At 46.5% G+C, this 21,940-nt stretch overlaps 1 protein-coding gene across 1 annotated transcript in view; it reads right to left on the minus strand.

Moving 5' to 3' along the window:
* Positions 1-9,142: 9,142 nt before the first annotated feature.
* C1QTNF8 (C1q and TNF related 8) overlaps positions 9,143-21,940 on the minus strand; it is a 39,183-nt gene continuing 26,385 nt past the window's right edge. The window contains exons 3-4 of the mRNA XM_088464957.1: positions 15,475-15,718; positions 9,143-11,082 (exon numbers count right to left, since the gene is read on the minus strand). Of these exons, the coding sequence (XP_088321083.1) occupies positions 10,535-11,082; positions 15,475-15,694 (768 nt within the window). The 5' untranslated portion in view covers positions 15,695-15,718 and the 3' untranslated portion in view covers positions 9,143-10,534. The remainder of the gene's footprint in view (positions 11,083-15,474; positions 15,719-21,940) is intronic.

Below are 21,940 nucleotides of genomic sequence, written 5' to 3' on the forward strand. Positions count from 1 at the left end.
AAAGTAACATCAGGCTGTGTGTATAAGGTGTATATAAAGCATAAATGCATTCTGTTTTTAGATTTGGGTCCCATCCCCAAGATAACTCATTATGGTATGCAAATATGCAAAAATACTGAATATTCCGATATCCATAATACTTCTGCTCCCAAGCATTTTGGATATGGGAAACTCAACCTGTATAGGCTTCTTTAACATAATGACGTAATATATTAATACAGAATTATCTATAAATAATGTTAGCAGCATATGTTTGGGAAATCATTTGATATCATTTAATTATTTATTTACCAAATCCAATGACAAAAATATTTTCCTTAGGACAGATAGTTTTGCAGTTATTAAATTTTATATGAATCACTTACATCAATAACTGATACTTAAAGTACAATTAATGCTCCTTAATAAATGACACATGGAGGTTATAATCCTGTTCTAGATCTAGTAAGGATTAACATGGCCCCCAGCACATAATGATGCTAATGTATCAGACCACTCACTATAAGTTTATATTACATTAATATAACGTACCTGTCTAATTAGTGTTTCTTACATAGGGATATGCGCCGACCCCTGTGTTTTGATTTTGGTTTTGGATCTGCATCTCCTTCAAGGTTTTGGATCTGGATTTGGTTTTCAAACCACCCTCAAGTGTTTTGGTTTTGGGTCTGGATTTTTAAAATAAAAAATAGATAAAAGTTTTAAAAACTGCTAAAATCATGTAATCTATGCAATCCAAAACCCGAAAATCGGATTTAAAATCCGAATTCTGAACCGCAAATAGATCAGAACCGTGACCCAGATTTCCTTGAATCTCCTCAGGCAATTAGAACCGTGACCAGGATGTATCCGAATCTCCTCAGGAGATTAGAACCGCGACTCGGATTTACCCGGATTCACGAAATTCGGGTGGATTTGAATTTCTGGAGAACCGAACCACACATCTCTATTCATGATACAGAAAAACAACCACTAATCCAGGTCCCATGGGATCTAATCATCCCGGACTGGTGCAATACACACATTATTCATTCAGGTCACTGTATTATGATTTGCCTATTGATCACCTGTCCAGTTATTACTCTGCTGATCCATTTTGATTTCCACATGCTAAATACCTCACTAATAGCAATAAGTGGTGTCAGCCATTATACCCACAGCCACTGAGGCATATTGTGGGCCAGAGTGCTAGAGGGGCAAGGCCAAACACAGACGGGAGGCCAAGGCCACAGGTCAGAGCCGTAACTAGACTTTTTGGTGCCCTGTGCCAGAGAGAGTATTGGCGCTCCCCACCCTCCCAATTTTTTAAATAGGGACATAAGATAGTGCACCTTAAAAAGGGCCACGGCCTAATGGGGAAGGGCAAGGGAAGAGATAGGAGAGGCCAGGAGATGCTGGGGATAAAAGAAGAGGAAGCTACAAGTGAGAATGATAATAAATAGGAAAATTGACAGCCCCAAACAGCGCCCCCTGCCCTGCGGTGCCCTGTGCCATGGCACTAGTCGCACTACCCTAGTTATGGCCCTGCCACAGGTGAAAACATTTTCTAAGAAGTCTTGCTGAGGTGGGTTGCATTCCTCCGCCTCCATGGCTGTCCCATATCCCCCCACGCAAGCCAGAATAATTAGTTCCCCCATCTGCCTCCTTTATACAGCATAGATAAGGTGATGCTCGTTGTATAACTTCACCGCTTATTTTATGCTTTTATTATCTTCATCCTTCATCTTCTGATCAGTGATTCCATTTAATCACAACTGGCCATGAATGCTTGCGCTCTAACCTTATAGAAATGATAAACTGTAATATAATAAAAGATATGTGTTGGGTATAATTATAACATTGCTGCAGCTGATAGTAGCTATAATAATAACTTCTTAAGAGTCGTTCTGCAAATCCTGTGGTTATGTAAATCCTGGTACACACTAGACGACTTGCAAACGATGTGATGTCAATGATTTCCCTTGAACTCCAAGCATACTTGCCAACTTTCCCCTCATTATCAGGGAGACTCCCTGAAATAGTAGCAATCTCCCTGTCTCCCTGAAGAGTCTAGCAATCTCCCTGATTACACCTTACCCCCATTATGTAGCTGTTATATAAAAAAAACAGAGATATATACATTCATATGGGATTATTGGTATCATTTCCCTGCATTGGTTATATGGCACAATGATCCCTACGGCTACATTGCATAGAAAAGCAGAGAAAAGTCCTGTTTTGAGGTAAACAGGGCTTCTCTCTGCTTGGTGCAATTGACAGTGCGGGTTACCGTGGAGAAGTTCATTACTTCTCCAGCGGCTCCCCCGCCCCGTGGCTGAATCGCATCACCATACTTTAGTATGGTGAGTGCAATTCATTAAAGGACCGAAAGCTCAGCTTTCTGCTTCTCTAGTGTGCTCAGATTCGACATCTCAGGATAGCATAATCTGAAGACCGCCACAAAGCGAGCAGGGAAGTTTCTTACCTCTCTGTCCACTGCCCGCAGTGCCTCTGCCCCCTTGATGTCCCAGCAGCCACTGCAGCCACCCCTGAACTCCGCCACCGGTTCATGCGCGGGACGGACCTGCCTGCCTTCTCCACCAAGCTACTCACCCAGGCCCCCATTTACTAACGAGTTTCATCACCAAATGAGTGATAAATGTCACTGTGTATGATAATGGTGCTCCAGCCAATCAGCTCCCAACTGTCATGTTTCTAGCAGTTGGGTGCTGATTGGCTGGAGCACCATTATCATACACAGTGACATTTATCACTCGTTTTGGTGATGAAACTCGTTAGTAAATGAGGCCCATATATATATATATATATATATATATATATATGCTGATGTTCATTACATTGCTCCGACATATCATTGTGTCACTAATACCTGTATTAAAATGTTTAATTGGTGCTTAATGTGGTTTGAGAAAGACATTGCCTTGTCAATAATTATGTGAAGGTCATATTGTCAGGGGTGCTGAGAGAGGGGGGTGAGAACGGTGATTATTACATGGCCAGGCTTGACTGAGGGGCCCAAAACAGTAGGGGAAGAAGAGCATCACCCCCACCACCACCACCACTTTTCAGCATATTAGTATAGATGGTGAATATGCTGAGTGTGACCTATACACGCACCCAAGATGTTGACCAAACAGCGGCCATCTTGGCAAAGGCAGATGCTTTCTAAAGGAGTATCATGGAGTTAGCATAGTAGCACACTCCATATTTCAACACAATATTGGTCAGGCCCCCATTCCGTCATCGGCTCCCAGCGGATGTCTCTGCAGTTCTGCACTTTGTCCCTTAAATTTGAAGTGCTGATGTTTTTTTGCTTTATCTTGAATGTGACAGAATCAGTACTATAAGCCTGATACAGAGTAGTAGGTAAACCCAATGGTGAGCGTACATCTCTGATGTTAGTATATCGGCGCATGTACAGGATCAGGACATCAGGACTGCGAATGCGCCAGGCTTCTACGGCGAGATCTCTTGAAGTTCCCCAAGGTCGTAGCTTGATTGACAGGCTGCAGCCATTTGGGGGTAGGGAGAGGGCAGGGCCGGCCTGCGTTCCTGAAAGAGGGGGCGTGTCATCCCCATTTTCTGAAAGTGCAGAGGTCAGGTCCTGCGTCTTCCGATGCAGATTTCCTGGCCTCAGCTAAGGATGTGAGACGGCCATCTAGGTAACTTGAGGGTGACTCAGATGATCCGATGGTCTCGCAACTGATCCGATGGCAGCCATGTATGACACGAGCATGCAGAAGGCACCTATTACACCAGACGCCCCCTGCTACATTAGCATATGTGAGCATTGCAGCTGCGTCCTAACACCGTACAACTATGAATCAGGCCCTATGGTAATATCACCCTTATTATAATGATACTACGGGTGACTGTAGCACTTTTAGAGTGAGCATCTCACCATACAACACATGTGTTGTTTTTGGGAAGGGGGGGGGAGGTTATGTTTTTTTTGTGTTTAATGATTTAAATTGTTTTGACCTTTGAATACAAAAATGGTAGAACAATTACATTTTAAGCAGCAGTATTTATACAGTATGTACCAATGATGTATTGTTCTGGCAATGGGATAAATGCAATCATCTCTCTATTGTCTCAAAGAAGCTATTCTCCATTCTGAGCACAATTCAGATTGTGATTCCCGATCTGTTATACGATTATTATTTTTCCTCACATTAGCTAAACACTTGTAGAGTAATAGATAGAAAATAAGAAGTTTTCGGCAAATGATCTGTGTACAATCTGTAGGAGGCTTCACGGTTCCAAAAACACGTCGGTCAATTGGTATAATCAGAAGGTAAAATCTGCAGGTAGTGACCATAGAAGTGACCTCAGCCCCTATTAGGTCAATTCATGAGCTGGAGCTGCTGGAAAATGATAAAGTCGACGGCAAACTCATCAAAACTGGTCTGGATTTGAACCGTTTGCTATATTTGCAGCTTAGATTTATGTTGGCCAAACAAGGGCCATTATGAACGGCCTAATCTACTGGTAAATTGGCCCGATATTGCCACATGTGCAATCTCATATGATCCATTCAAAGTGATTTGCAATTGCAGTGAACATATTATTACGGAGGCTGTAGTATAGTTAGTTATAGGGGAATCTCACTACTACTGAGATGACATGTAAAAGGGGCAAAGTGAGAAGATTGTATGGAGGGATACCGTATCTGTGGGCACTGCTGTGGAAATCTAAAGCTGACTGCACCTCAAGGCACTGGACCTCGTCCTCTGGTAATCACATTACCCCATAGAGTCCTGTCATCTCATGAGCAATTTACCATGCAGTACGCCAGCTCCGAACACAGTTTTGTCTCTCTCTGTTCCAATCACCTATCGTGTTTACAGGCGAGCACTTCTGTCTGATTGGTTGCTAGTCCCTTTGATAAAAACAAGCAACCAATCAGGGTTCATCAAGTATAACATCATTTGGTTCCTACAGTTCTGCAAAGCAACCTTTTTTTGCTCCAGAAAAATCAATGAAAGAGTATGCTGCCTTTGGATAACCTGGAAAACGGGGATCCAATTCATAAATAACCCAGGTTACCCAGTGGAGGTTTCAGAGCAGCATGGATGCGATGGGTCTTCATCTGAAATTGATGATGGGCCTGTTGTTAGTTGTTGACAGTGTTTGTGTCTCAGTGATTCACTGGCTCCTGATAGCCTTCTTCTAATGAATATTGGACCTCATTCAGAGCCGCTCGCAAAAAGCGAGCACTCGCTCGGAATGAGGGTGGCCCCATTTTATTTTTCCAGCCATCTCCTGGCCGCTCGCTAAGCTGTTGTGAGCGGCCAGGTGATGGTCTCGACCATCGCGCTTGCAACGAGACCCTTGTGGTAGGGTCTCGTCTGCCGCAAGCCCCAGTGAGCTTCCTGCTCTAATAGAGCAGGAAGCTCACTACTAACATCGCGAGTGATGTCAGTAGGGCCGCCCACAGACGGCAGGTGTTCCTTCAGGAACGCCTCTTTTTGTCCAGCAACCCCCCTCCTCGCCTACAAAACGGGGCGAGCTGTCGATCAACATCGATAGCCGCCCCGTTTGTAGCGAGCCCTGAATTTCTCACTCGCTCCGGGGCTTGCACATGCGCGTGGCACTTGCGCAGTGCCCCACCATCGACCCGCTTGCGAGCGCATAGCGCTTGCGAGTGGGTCTGAATGAGGACCATAGCTCCATCCTACAAAACAGCTATGTGCCATCAATAGGTCCATTTTATTTATTTGCTACAATTAATTTAATGTCTTATCCAGCCCCCAGAACAGCAAGCGGAGACCACATCTGTTCCTTAGGAGCTTTAGGAAGACAAGATAGACACAGCTGGAATTGCACTTACTGAGCTGTGGGTTCATGACGGGGGAATCCATTATAAGGTTTTACAGGAACATTAATTATTCTATTGACTTAAGATAAAATGTGGAGAGTAACAGTAAAGCTGTAATACCTGCAATTTTGGGCCCCAAAATTAAAATAAATCCATGCATTGATTCTGTATTCAGCAATACAGGGCTACATTTTGAGCACCCGATAGCCACTCTTCACTATATTGCCCTAAAAATCATTATCTGCTATTAGCAAAATCACTCTGGAGTAAAACCAAGTATCAGATATAGGGCTCTATGTACTACACTTCGCATATTGAATGCAGATTGTAGTGTGATATTATTGACTGAATTCGCATTGCGAATTCAGGCAATATAACAGGGCTTTACAACAAATCCCCAGCAGGGACAGAGCTTGCGATAAATCTCTGTCCCTGCGAATCCCATCCACACACTAGTCACGTTATTTTCTCAAAAAATATTGTGACAAAGTGCCCGCGCATGCGATGACAGGCCGCCACTGCTACCCCCCCGGTGCTAAGCCCCACCCCCATCATTGAACCCCGCCCCCCGCTATCGCGGATCCCCCCCCCCGCTACCCCCCCTCCCTTAATAGCACTTACCTGCAGCATTGGTGCTCCGGTTATGTCTTCCATGCCTCCGGTCAGCTGATATCCCATACTGCACTGGGACCCAATCACCTGATGACCGGGCCGCTGTGCACCATGGGAGACCAGCTGACCGGAGGGAGAACATCACCGGAGCCCCGATCACCGGTCCCTGGAGTCAGGTAAGTTAATTTATTTTTTTTTTTAGCAGAGATCAGCTTGCAATCTGTTTAGACCACACAGCTGATCATTGGGACTGGCTCCCGGCTCTGCTCTCCCCGTTAGAGCAGGAGGAGTCCGGTAACCCGGGGAGACCCTGGGTAACGCCACCTCCAGGTGGCGTTATTATCACAGGGCTTTTCCCCGATATTTTTTTACAATTTATTTTTAGTAACTTTGGTCAGATCACATTTCCCATTACAATTTTGGGAAATGCGATCTGCTTACTAAAAATAAGTCATACTTAGGGGTTGGAGTAGAATTTTACAAATTCTACTCCAATTGCCCTGTAATTACTATAGGTGATACTAAAATAATGTGAAAAGGGTGTGAAAACACCCTTTTTAACTTTATTTTAGTAGAAATAATGTTAATAAATAGAGCCCAGAGGCAGGGCCGCCATCAGGGGGGGACTGCCGGGTCTGGAGTCCCGGGCCCGGGCAGCAAGGGGGGCCCGCACAGGGACAGACCTGCCAGTCATGCAGCAGGTGCCCCTTGGGAGTAATGGCCCGCAGGTATTCCCCGGCACATAGCAGATCCTTCTCATCTGTCACAAGCATAGCCTCCTTTACTTCCTGCTGGCTGGCCCCTCCTCCAGACCAACCACCTGACAATGAGCACAGACAGAGCAGCTCAGCAGACAGCATGTGCCTGAGAGAGCAGTGTGACTCACCAGTCTGCCCACACGGACTCTCTGCAAGTCAAACCCCTTGCAACAGACGGAAGTGAGCCGGAGAGCCTCTCAGGACAGTGACAGAGGTAAGTTAATTGGGGAGGGGTACCACTGAGAGACAGTGGTGGAGGAGGGTGGGCAATGATACAGAGGGAAATGTCTGGGGGGGGCACTTACAGATGAGGGGAATGTCTGTGTCTGGGGGGGCACTGAAAGATAGAAGGGAATGTGTGTGTGGTGGGGGGGGCATTGACAGACAGAGGGAAATCTGTGGTGTGGCACTGACAAACAGGGTGTGTGTCTGTCTGGGGGGGCACTGACAGAGTGGTGTGTGTGTGTGTGTTACTGACAGACAGAGGTGGGGTTACTGACAGACAGGTGAATGTGTGGGGGGTCACTGACAGACAGAGGGGAGAGTGTATGTGTGTGTGTGGGGGGTCACTGACAGACAGAGGGGAGAGTGTATGTGTGTGTGGGGGGGTCACTGACAGACAGAGGGGAGAGTGTATGTGTGTGTGGGGGGGATCACTGACAGACAGAGGGGAGAGTGTATGTGTGTGGGGGTGGTCACTGACAGACAGAGGGGAGAGTGTATGTGTGTTGGGGTCACTGACAGACAGAGGGGAGAGTGTATGTGTGTGTGTGGGGGGACACTGACAGACAGGGGAGAGTGTATGTGTGTGTGTGGGGGTCACTGACAGACAGAGGGGAGAGTGTATGTGTGTGTTTGGGGGGGTTACTGACAGACAGAGGTGAATGTGTGGGGGGTTACTGACAGACAGAGGGGAGAGTGTATGTGTGTGTGTGGGGGGATTACTGACAGACAGAGGTGAATGTGTGGGGGGTCACTGACAGACAGAGGGGAGAGTGTATGTTTGTGTGTGGGGGGGTTACTGACAGACAGAGTGAATGTGTGGGGGGTCACTGACAGATAGAGGGGAGAGTCTATGTGTGTGTGTGGGGGGGGTTACTGACAGACAGAGTGAATGTGTGGGGGGTCACCGACAGACAGGGGAGAGTGTATGTGTGTGTGTGGGCGGGGTCACTGACAGACAGAGGGAAGTGTTTGTGGGGAGGGTCACTGACAGACGGGAGTGTGTGTGTTGTGGGTCACTGAGAGAGGGGAATGTAGGGGGGATCGCTGGGAGAGAGGGGAATGTGGAGGGGATCATTGAGAGAGGGGAAAGTAGGGGGTGTCACTGAGAGAGGGGAATGTGGGGGGATCGCTGAGAGAGAGTGAAATGTGGGGGGATTGCAACTGGTACAATAAAGTTTTTATTTTTTTTATTGAGGCAAGGCACACATGACGCCATTACATCATGCACGCCGCACCACTGACAGAGGATCCGGCTGCAGCTCAAGGAGGAACAGCCAGAAGATACAGGAGAAGGTAAATGTCTGTGGGTTGTAGGGGGCAGAATAGACACTGCAGGGCTGGAGTTGCAGAAACACGGGGAGGTGGGGGGGCCCCTGCCTATTTTGTAAGTCCCGGGCCCCACGATTTCTGATGGCAACCCTGCCCAGAGGCTCTCAGCATATCATGTGATGGGAGAGAAGGAGGTGGCAGATGTTACAGAGAATAAAGAGCTTTGAGGGGCTTTCTAAAGACTTTTTGCTTACTACATCATGTGCCATGTGACTGAGGTTGCCATGGTAATCACAAAACACTGTGAAATAAACTGACAAATTATCTTAAATAATAGCAGCCCGAAGGAGCAAATCAAAGAAAAAGCGTAATGACCAAGCTCATGCTTATAATGTAGAGTACTACAGTGACATTAAAGAAAGAGGTACCCCTACATTTTTTTCACATAATTGCTGCTTTAATATAAAATGTTATAAAATAAATATTATAGTTTCCTTTGTTTATATCCAAGGCATGAGGCATTAATGTCTGATGTGTGGTCCATCTTCTTACAGTGTGTCCCATTTGTACCAGCAACTGCAAATGGAATAAACCATTTGGTTTTACTAGACTGCCGTGTAACCTCGAACAAGCCGGCCGCCTTGCGTCATCACTAATCAGTGGATACTTAAATGAAGACCAAAGAGGTACAGTAGGAGCAGCATGAGCTATCCTATATATAATACACATAGGTCAGGACATGTTAACTGCATGCGATTGTCCATATATCACGTAGAATGCACAATGGAGCTAGAAGGCTTGTCCTGACCAGCACACGGTTCATGAGTTTCTTCAGAATTATGTTATACTAACTGTAGTACCCAACATTGCCGGGCCAGTGACTGTGACCAATCATCGTTAGAATTAAATTGAAAGGGGATTTCATATGTGGACATCTGAGTGACAATTGAAGTAATATATATTAGCTACAAACATTGTGGTTTTTACTACGTGCAGCTATTGTATTCCGAAGTTCTGTGGTAAGCAATTCCAGACTTGCTTACTGCTGTGCAGCACATTGACTGAAACCTGTGTATCCCTAACCCTACTAATCCTTATCCCTACTTAGGGCCTCATTCAGTACAGATCGCAATTGAGATCGCAGTTGCTAATTCACACGCAACGCAGCTGCGAAAATATGCTAAGGTTTGCCAAAGCAGAGCCGGCATAATTACGCCCACTACTGCTTTCTCATATCCATCCAACCTCGCTTTTCTGCATATACATTGGTACCATTGATGCACATCGGCCCTTTACGCACATTTATAGCAGGTCTCGCCAGCCGCAGAAACTGCAATTCTCATTGCACGCAATGGGTAATCAAGCTGCGTATGCGATCAGTGGCTAATTTAAGCACGCCCATGAAACGACGTTCAAACGGACAGACACGCCTGCACAAATGCCAAACGCTGACAGCCTGTCACTCACTTTGCGATGGATTCCTTTGATCGCAGCACACACGCAGTGCAGCTTGTATGCATGCGCAATGGCAAAAAATCGCTCGACTGCGTGCCTAATCGCTATTGCGTACGCTGCTGAAACAGGCCCTTAATATCTAAAAATTTTACTTTGTATGTTTTTTGCTCAGTCAAGGCCAAACCATTGAATCCATCGACTTGACATTACATTTTTATATAATAGTAGGGATTTGCAAGCTCTTAATAACAGAATATTCATTTATATACATTTATTCTATTTCAGCAACACTTTAATTGTGCCGCTACCGTAATTCGAAGAAAGTATAAAATAATGTCCTTGTTAGACTTTGGAGTGAAGGATTCTTTGGTTACTCTGAATTGTATATAACCATTCAGTCATCCAACGGCCTGATCAGGTAACCGTTGAAGATAATATAGACATCGGTGTCATCGTTGTATAGGGCGTTCTCTCTTTCTCGTTTAAACATCCTCACCCAAACTTCGTCCTTCTCCTTCAGCTGGAGCATAAGGCTCTGGCTCTGCATGATGCTACGGTCACTGGGCTGTGCATACAGGATTGCCATCTCCTGGTCATTCTTCATGATGTGTAGATAGGTCTCCTTCAAGTTCCAAGTGTGCACGTTCAGGTTGAAGAAGTAGACGCCGGTAATGTAACAGACAAAGGTTCCGGAGAACATGTTGAAGTGCCCGTATAGGTTCACAAATTCAGTGTCGAACCCCACAGGCTGGAAGTAATCAGTGCTGTGTACTGATTTGCGACGGGCCACGGAGAAAGCTGAATATTGGACCTTGCAGGAATTTCCTGTTGGGCCCACCTGACCCTTCTGGCCTTTTATCCCTGATGAGCCTTGTAGTCCCCGTTCACCTTCTTTGCCTGAGACACCTGGGGGCCCTTTACCTCCTATGTCTCCCTTGTCACCTGTAAAACATGTTTTTTGCATTCATTACTCTCCTTGTATTCAGGAAAAACATGTGACATGTGTCTATTACATGAAGGAGCCAATGTTGCTCCCTGACTCCTCCCCATTCCTGACTTTCCATGTGATATGTCACCACCCTATGTTGCTGCCCTGACTCCTCCCCATTCCCAGCTTTCCATGTGATATGTCACCATCCTATGTTGCTACCCTGACTCCTCCCCATTCCCAGCTTTCCATGTGATATGTCACCATCCTATGTTGCTGCCCTGACTCCTCCCCATTCCCTGCCTTCCACATGATGTCACCATCTATGTTGCTGCCCTGACTCCTCCCCATTCCCAGCCTTCCATGTGATATGTCACCATCTATGTTGCTGCCCTGACTCCTCCCCATTCCCAGCCTTCCACATCATATGTCACCAACTATGTTGCTGCCCTGACTCCTCCCCATTCCCAGCCTTCCACATGATATGTCACCATCTATGTTGCTGCCTTGACTCCTCCCCATTCCCAGCCTTCCATGTGATATGTCTACAATCCTTCAAACGGGCTCTCAAGACCCACTCCTTCATCAATGCTTTCTAGCTCTCATCCTAACTTGCTACTACATGCTCCCTCCTCCCTGTCTTCCCCATCTGTATCATGGCCATCTGTCTGCCCCTCCCCTTGAGAATGTAAGCTCTTGCGAGCAGGGCCCTCTACCCTCTTGTGCTTCTCCTTACTTTATTTTCATCTACTTCTTACTCACCTTGTAGGACACCTAACACTTGGTGCTTATGCTCTGTTGCTTAGTTATGGCCACCAATGTATCAATGTATATTATCCATGTCCTTGTTCTTCATTGTATTGTATTTTACTGTAAGTCACTTTTTTGGTTATGTACCTTGTAAGGCGCTGCGGAACACTTGTGGCGCCATATAAATAAACAATAATGATAATAATAATATGTCACCACCCTATGTTGCTGCCCTGACTCCTCCCCATTCCCACCTTTCTATGTGATATGTCACCATCCTATGTTGCTGCCCTGACTCCTCCCCATTCCCAGCTTTCCATGTGATATGTCACCATCCTATGTTGCCAGACCCTCCAACATGACCCATTCCATTAGGTACAAAATGCTCTGCTCCTGGACTTCCCATCTAATTTATGATTGCAGACACCTGTGTTGAACTAGGTAATTGATAAGACAGGAGTTTCACCACAGGTGGCTGCAATCATAAATTAGATGGGAAGTCCAGGAGCAGAGCATTTTGTACCTAATGGAATGGGTCATGTTGGAGGGTAGGTGTTGCCGCTCTTTATTTTTGCAGCTAAGCTTTCCTCTTGCTAAATATTAAATCCAATATAATTACAGGATTGCCGCCAAACGTGGCCCTGATCTTAGCTTTGCTAGGGTTTCACTGTTACCCATTAACACTATACAGTTATCCAGTTTCTACAAATTAAATATTATAATTTGTAGGATGCAAATGCATGACATGGTCATTTAAACACATATAACTAACATGATAAGAACAATATAACAATTATGTAAGAAACAATATCAACCGACCAAATAACCGACCAATCAGTTTCTTTTCATTCTTAGAAGTTTTAATAAATCTACCCCAAGGAGTCTGGCCCTGATTCAGAGCCGGACGCTCTGACAGAGCGCTCGCTCTGAATCAGGGCCGGTCTTTTTTTTTTTAGAACGGCCTCCTGGCCGCTCGCATAGCTGTGGGTGACCACCCACAGCTATAGCGAGCGGCCAGGAAGATGGTCGCGATGGTCAAGACCATCGTTCTTGCGACGAGACCCTTGTGGTAGGGTCTCGTTGCTGTAAGCCCCAGATAGATTTCAGCTCTAACAGAGCCGAAATCTCTCCCACTGACATCACTCGTGGGAACGCCTCCGTCTGGGCAGCCACCCCCCTGGCCCGCCCACCAAAGGGGGCGTGCTGTCACTCAAAATCGACAGCACGCCCCCTTTGGTATGAGACCTGGAGCGACGGATTGCCGGCTCCATCGTGCGCATGTGCTGTGGGCCACCATCGACCCGGTTGCGAGCGCTCAGCGCTTGCGACCGGGTTTGAATCAGGCCCTCTGTTCACTGAGGGGCGATAAGATATTGCAATGCACATTTGCCGGCAGTCACCACCTCAGTTTGCATTTGATTGTCATGGTCTGCCAGGCAAGCATTATTTTATTTTTGCATATCTAATGTGTGAGTGTTGATTCGTACCCTTCCTGGAGTGTGGTAATGTGCACTTTGTTCCTGATCTTAACTCAGATACATCCATAGATGCTTCTCCGTCCAGCCGCGGCAGCCTACTTAGACCCTGATTCAGAGGCCTAAATCAGGGTAGGCCAATTTTTTTTACACCGGCCTCCAGGCCGCTCGCTAAGCTGTGGGTGACCACCCACAGCTTTAGCGGGCGGCCTGGCGATGGTCACGATAATCGCGACCATCAGGCTTGCAACGAGACCCTTGTGGTAGGGTCTCGTCCACCGCAAGCCCCAGTGAGCTTCCTGCTCTAATAGAGCAGGAAGTTCACTACTGACATCACTGGTGATGTCAGTAGGGCCGCCCACAAACGGCAGGTGTTCCTCCAGGAACGCCTCCGTTTGTCCAGCCACCCTCCCTGCACGCCTACAAAACAGGGCGAGCTGTCAATCACAATCGATAGCCGCCCCGTCTTATAGTGAGTCCCGCAGCGAATGAAAATTCACTCGCTACAGGGCTCGCGTGCACACTGCCCGGCCATCAATCCTTTTGCGAGCGCTATGCGCTCCCGAGCGGGTCTGAATCAGGCCCTTACTTCCATATGCTGATGCGAGAATCTGCCCGATTATATAAAAAATCCGAATGTCTGCAGCCGTCATTATTAGTACCACGACTTACGCCCACCATGCTAGGTGCAAGGGATCCGTCTGCAACACACGTCACATCTCTGTCCGCACTCCACCAACGATTACGGAAGCCGACGGAGTTCCATGTGTTCACACGTAGTCGCTCCCAGATATCGGCCAGAAAGGCCCATTTTATGGATAACGTGCTCCTAGCGAACTTGGTCCATGTACGTATGCCCGATCTGGCGCATTTGCAGACGTCGATCTCTGTCTTTGGCGTATGTGCAATATGCAGATGTCTGGGAGGTCCGTACGCATTTATACTTGGTCCGACTTTATGCCTAATGCGCTGTATATGTCAGGGGTTGCTAATAAATTGATACAACACTGCAGTGGGATTGAGGGTTTGCACCAGTTCATCACATTATAATAACAATGGTATTGGAGCTTGTGTTAGGTGTGCTGTGTACGTAACTACTGTAACAATAACATGATGATCGCCCAGTAAAATGGTTGTTTACAGCTTGAATTAGATTTGTCTTTTTATTACTCATTTGCAATTAATTAACATTCCCTGCACTTTTACCCTAGCCTGTTCAGTACTGTAAGCTCCTGACCTGACATTTTCCTGGCTCTCATTAAACGAACATGAAGATGTCTGTTCCCACGCGCCTCACATCTGCTTCCTCCTCCTTCTGCTGACAGTTTCTTTACCGTACCAAGGGGAAGTCACTAAGGGTTAAATTTACCAAGCGGCGCTTTTCGAAAGCTGCGTCTTTTGGTGGTTTCGCCCCTGCGGGTTTTAAAGCGGCAATTATATTAAATACAACAAACGCTCCTGGTTTTGTATTTCATATTATTGCCCCCTTAAATCCAGAGAATGAAGGCAGCAATGATAATCGATGCTTAGTGTCTTTAGCAGTAAGGGGGAGTAGCACCCAAAGCGGCCACATTGCCGGCCACGATTGGAGGTCTAGTGTGAGTATGCGCTCGTATGCTGAGACTGATACATCGCTACGACTGCACGCCCGCAGCCCCCCGCTTCAGCATCCTTCTCCACAATTATAGGCAATAACACATACCCCATGCAAGGCGCAAAAAGATGCGGCTGAAAATGGCGTACACTCGCCGTACGCACAACTCAGAATATAGCGCAACTTTGGCTAAAAACAACCGCAATGCGCCCACGAGTCAGATTTCTTCCTAACATGCGGCCAGTAACGCTCATTTGACGGATGGAGAGAAATTACCCAGGTTGCAATGGACTTGGAATCGCCTGGCGATACTCAGAGACACGTGTGTTTGCTGCAGCGCGTGTGCAGCTTGTTAAAACTCGCTTGAAGTGGCGGCATTCGAAATTGCGCGTGACTCAGAATCAGGCCCACCGCTCTGGAAAATAATAATACAGGATGGGAGTAAGGAAACCGTGTCAGCGGATTAGCTCATGTGGTATCCATTACATGTGCAAGTACCTCAGGCCAGCCTATATGCCCCACGCAGGAGACCAGTAGTCATTGCCCCATGCCCTCCAGTCATGTCCTCAGAGCCATCGCTCTCTCACCTTTGAGAATAGTCATATCTATGTGCGGCTGGACTCTTGGCAGTGGGTGGACAACATATTCCTTCACTCTGCTCTTCTTGGGGGTCTCCACTGGCTCCCCTGATGCTCCACAGCAGCGCACGCAGGAAGGGCTTCCAACTTCCTGCCATAGGAATGTTCTCGATGCAGCGGCATTAACACACGCAACCGATAAGAAGATGATGAGCGCTGGGAAATCCATCACAGATCCTTCTGGTTTTGTTAACTGCAAAAATACAAAAGAAACTGTAATAACATTCCAAACAAAACTTGAAGAATGACATAATTGTTATCAACACAACTGCATACATTTTTTTTTAAAACACTGTACAACAAATTAATATTTTTAATTTGTTTCCTTTCTAAAAATAGTCATACATTACTAATTTGAGGTCAAGAAAAACTAAAATGATTTCAGAATGTTTTTACTAGCTCTATTTTTTGAGCTACACTACTTGCACTATATTATTATTATTATTATTATCATTTATTTATATGGCGCCACAAATGTTCCGCAGCACCTTACAAAGCACATAAACAAGTTGTAGACAAGCGACTTACAGAACAATACAGTACAGGACCAGGACATAGGCCTTCATTCAGAGCCGCTCGTAAGCGGCCGCTCGTTCGTTCTGACCGATGTTCGCACATCTGCACATGCGTACGGATTTTAATACGCATGCGCGAACCAGTCAGTGCGGCCGAAAATCGTTTGTTCGCTCTATAGCGAATGCCTGCTATTTTGAGTGACAGAAGGAGGCGTATGTTGGTGGAAACGGGAAGGTGCTTGAAAACGGGTGTGTGGAATTAGATCGCAGGCGTGCTTAAAGGTCAAAACGGGCGTTTTAAGGAAGTGCATAATTAATACAGCAGCGTCATTGACCACGTCACTTGGGGTTTTTTTTACTCCAAACTGTACGCAAAATAGCGGTTGAAAAAACCAGCCACAAGAATAGCGAGCATTTCATACGCTGTTCGATGTACTCGATTAATCTAATAAATAGCGGACATGACGTATGGTGTGAGCGGCAAGGGGGCGTATTTTTCAAAATTACAACTGCAAGTTTTGCTCGCTCGTTCAGACTTAGAGGCGTGAACAGACCACAATTAGCGAAAGGTTCATTTGAATAGCCTCCCCTTGTTTTAGAACGAACGACCGCAAATAGCGAGCGGCTCTGAATGAGGGCCATAGATATATATATTGCTACATTAGTGACCATAACACCCAGATAAGCAACAGAACATAAGCAGCCAAGTGTTAGGTGCCCTGGTGGTGAGTAAGAAGTAGATGAAACTAAAGTAGGGAGAAGTACAAGAGGTTAGAGGGCTATACTGTATGTACATTAGTAATATAGTCATAGTGAAAAGATATTTTAAAATAATCTGATATTTTCTTGATAGTAAATAAATAACAGTTTTTTTAATTCAATTAATCACAAATAAAAACACGAAACAAAACAAACATACAGCATAGGAAACAAACATATGGCATACAAAACAAACATACAGCATAGGAAACAAACATACGGCATACAAAACAAACATACAGCATAGGAAACAAACATACAGCATAGGAAACAAACATACAGCATAGGAAACAAACATACAGCATACGAAACAAACATACAGCATAGGAAACAAACATACAGCATAGGAAAGTACTATGTAATATAGCGGCCTATTCATGGGGGTGCTTTCTCTCTGCTTGTCGCTTGTACTCCTCTTCTGGGGCATCTCTTGTCACTGTCCAACAGTAGTGATCACCTACCCTGATATCTTTGTTTCATTGCTGAAATGTCTTGGTGGAATCGCTCACTATGCTTGTCACTCAGTGCACCACAGTTATCTTGTGTGGGTAATCCCGTGAATCGCATATATTTGAATAGGGGAGGGGACAAATAACTGAGTCATTTAATTGGGTCATTAGGCACCGCCCCCTCTGCGCGGAACGCAGATTGCTGGTAAGATCTCTCCATTCTACCCACTTCACCATGAATACCCCTACATCGTCATAAATGGGCTATATCTCGGAACTCAGAGCTAACTGAGAGTTTTAAATGTCATAATCATTCTTTGCATGCTGAGATCAATTAGAAGTAACTATTTTCACATCGGAAACATTTTCATTGTTGTGAGGTGAAACTTATCTTATGAATTCACTTTTGTAGGATTAGTGGATGCTTTACATTCCAGAGCTTGGACCCGGTGGGCAGCCCAATAGAAGCTTCTCTTTGCATTCTACACTGAGAGGGATCCAATTGGATCACTCCCAGTGTCCCCCACGGTGCGTGATTCATTCTGCGCATGCGCGGAGGGAGCAGGAAGTCCCTCTAAGGACAGCTCTTATCAAGAGAGCTGTCCTATACAATTGTAATCACATTTCTAGTTACATACCGGTGTTATTAACGCCGGTATGTACCCGATAAGTGTGTCCTGCGAGGGGCAATCTAAGTGACCTTAGGGTTACTGAGGTCGCTGATGGTCTTGCAGATGATCTGATAATGCGCCTTCGGACGCAGCACTCGGGTCTCTGAGGCGTCTATTGCCCCAGCCGCCTCCTGCAGCATTAGCATAGTAGACAGGGCAGCTGTTACCATCTATTATTACTTTACCATTTTTTAAGCTTTTGTATGGCGAATAAGAGTATTTGAGAAAGAAAAGGTGATCTAATTAACATTCGGTAGACATGACCTGCTGGGGATTGTAGTGCTCCCAGGTACAGTACACTGATGCAGTGTATTTATTCCTGCTTGCTTCCTTTGCTTCTTGGCTATAGCAGAGATGAAATGGTTAGGCATGCCTGGTTATTTTCTTTGCCATTAGATATAACACTGGGCCTCATTCAGAGATATCGGCTCATGCTTTTGCAGCTGCCATCCTGTACGCAGCCACTGTGCGATAACAAGCTAATGCTGCAGCCGCCGAGGTATGTAATGAGACGCCACTGGGGATATCGGAAATCCAAGAAAGTGCGTACAAAACTACAAATACGCAGCCACCGCAGATCATTTCATAATCGGCCATCTGAATAACTTTATGGTCACGCAGAATGGCCGCCTGAACTGAGACACTGGCGCCATGTTTTCTGCCTACAGGATCGCAGTCGTATAAAGAGAGAAATGCCGAGAAAACGGTCACGACAGGCCTGTTTTTGCCGCCACTCTCCGTAACCGCCCCCAAACGGTCCCTGGCTGTCAATCACCTTGCGAAAAAATCCTTACTGCAAGCGGCATCGCTAAGGTTCCTTGATGCATGCACAGTGCAATTGTGATTCATACACAGTCAGCCGATAATTGCTCAACTGCGCAAGTATCGGCATTTCACCCACATCTGAATCAGGCCCGAGATATCTGCTACAACAGTCGAGATGACCCGCGTTTGCCTGTGTGCCACATGACCTTTGTACACTGCACAGAAGTAATGCTGCCCAGCCAATCAGAGGAGGAGGGTGAGTGGGTGTGGTGAGCGTGTGAGGTGTCAGGATTATGTTGGAGAAGTGTGAAAGTCATGTGTGGGGTATGTGGGAGGTCTGATTGTCATGAAGGAAAATCCATGTTATATGGGGTATATGGGTAGGTCTAAGTCAGTGGTCGGGGAACAGGGGTAAATTACCCCACATGGGGTACAAATGAAATTCCCTGGGGTAATGAACGGACAGCCTGGCATGCATATGAATCATTCTACAATATAGAATGATTTATATGCGTGCCCGGCTGTGCCGCAGGGAGCTGCTAAGCCCGATGCCCGCTGAGATGTTATTGCCAGCGGGCGCCCGGCTCCTTCCCTGCAGCGCCACGTTAGCCGGAGGCTGGAGTTCTCTTCTGAACTCCAGCTTCCGGCTCTCTCCATGCGCACTATGGGAGAGACGTCATGACGTTTCTCCCATAGTTCCGAGGAGCAGCCGGGCGGACAGGACGGCGGGAGATGCAGGAGCGGGGATTAAGGTAAGAGGTATTTTTTGGTACATGCGGCATTATATGGGGGCACTACTACAGGGGCATTATATGGGGGCACTACTACAGGGGCATTATATGTGGGCACTACTACAGGGGCATTATATGAGGGCACTATTACAGGGGCATAACTATGGGGGCACTTCTACAGGGGCATTATATGGGGGCACTTACTGAGGCATTATATGGGGGCACTACTACAGGGGCATAACTATGGGGGCACTACTATATGATTTCCTTCCTTTCAAATCAAGGGGGTAACATCGGCGTAGCTAAATATATTTCGGGGTAAAAGGTAAAAAAGTTCCCTGACCCCTGGTCTAAGTGGTTTACTTAGAAGTGTTGGTGTAAATGTATAATCTGAGGGTTGTGGGGTCTGTGGTCATGGGGGACTATTTAGAGAAAGAGGCTGGTCTGAATGGAAATTGTTGGGTATGTGGTGTGATTGGAGTAGCCTGAGGGGAGGTCTCAGTGGGATATGTGGAGGGGTCTGATGGGAAAATCATGAGTGGCACTGGGAGGACTGATTGGCACATGGAGGGTATGCAGGCTGGACTGAGTGGCATTGGAAGGACTGATTGGCACATGGAGGGTATGCAGGCTGGACTGAGTGCCATTGGAAGGACTGAGTGGCACATGGAGGGTATGCAGGCTGGACTGAGTGGCATTGGAAGGACTGAGTGGCACATGGAGGGTATGCAGGCTTGACTGAGTGGCATATGAGGAGATTTCAGTGAAGGATGGACATCGAAGAGCGATGTTTAGTAAACAGTGATGGTCAATGATTTTCCCATTGTTATCGGAAGTTCGACGTTTCCTCACCACCAATTGTTTTGCTATGATATTGATGAAAGTGCATTTCCAGTACTGACCTTTTATAATTGTACACAACAGTTGGTGTATAATACTGGTCATGATTATCGTCGCCAGCATCTGACTTACTAAAGCAATAGCTCCATTGGACCTGCCAGCAGTGGGTCAAAACATTGATGTTTGCCATGGGTAACATCGATGCCGACCCTTCGATTGTCCAACCCTAGTTTCAGTGTACATGTGGGATCTGAGAGCAGGACTATTTTGAAGCAAGTTATTTGTTTGTGGGGCTATTTTGGAGCAAGTGCCAGGTCTGATGGGCACGATTCCTTCACATTAACAGTAACAGCAGTGCAAATCTCTCAGCAGTGCATCTCACAAGCAAATGCAGAAGGAGGTGTCAGACATCACCTTGCTGCATTTGCGATCCAAGCACTGCGGCCGACGTTGCAGGTTGGGATCACCATCGCGACCAGGCTGCCGGAGCTGAAGCCTCCCGCAGGGTTACACAAGAGGCCAGGAATCTGCATGAGCAGACCCAGGCCTCGTCCCTCCCAGAAAACTAAGGCGATAAGCCTCCACTTCCGGAAACGGCTCCCAGGCTTGGCCCTGCTTCAACCTCCCAAACGCCACAGCATGTTATTCTTGCTGCTGCTTGGGGGGAGGGGTCTGCAAGTGAGATCGCAGGACCCGTTCTGCACATGCGCAGAACAGGTCCTGCGCAGGCTCAGACCCTTCAACATCGGAGATGTGCGGTCATCCTCGGATGAACGTACATCTCTGAATCCGGCCCACAATTATATGAATGCACAGGCTAAGGCTATCTGCTTCATAACCGAGGACAATGGAAATATAGGATCTGTCTCTAAGGCAAGTTGCAACATGACAGTATTCACATAATGAATGTTGACATAAAGAATTTACATTCATCTCTATAGGAGCCCATGTAAATGCAATAAGATGTGGCTACAAGGCATTTAGACGTACACTTGGATAGGATAGGAGAAAAACTTCTAGTTTTGTCACAGACACATGTTTAAAAACCATCATAATGTACTTATGAAAGTGCCTTAAGTCATATCACAGCTTACATAAACCTCTTATAACATGTAGAGAAGAGCACATTGCAAACACCAATGTGTATTTAGCCTTAGAGCGGTGTTAAAATCGCGGCCTACAGCTCATCTCTATTCTGCAAACTCAGGAACAGGGATTCCCAATACCCAATCTTTGAGGTTATAGTCATTTTCACATCTCATGAGATTTTGGGCCTGATTCAGACCATTTCGCTAGATGCGATCGCTCGCTCCCAGCGTATGCAAATCCAGCGCACACCCAGCAAGGCAGGCGATCGCTCGGCAAGGCATTAGCACGCCCACTATGTCTTGGCGAGCGACCACTTTGTGTATGCAGACGCCCACCAGCCATTCATAAGACGCCCACTTGCACATGTCATCTCCAGGAAGTGCATGAAAACATTGGTACATCGAGCACCATCAGATGCGATCGCAGCGCTTGAGGTTGACTATACCTGGCCGCAAGCACTGCGATCCCTTCAGTGTGAAAAACAACCAGGTGACGTGTACTATGACGCTGCCTGTTAATTATACACGCCTATGTAAAGCCGTTGAAACACAAGCACGCCTGCGTTCGTACCTCCACTCCCCCGTTTCTAGTGGCCT

The sequence above is a fragment of the Taudactylus pleione genome, unplaced genomic scaffold, assembly GCF_031769625.1.
Source record: "Taudactylus pleione unplaced genomic scaffold, aTauple2 ptg000061l, whole genome shotgun sequence".
NCBI lineage: Eukaryota > Metazoa > Chordata > Amphibia > Anura > Myobatrachidae > Taudactylus > Taudactylus pleione.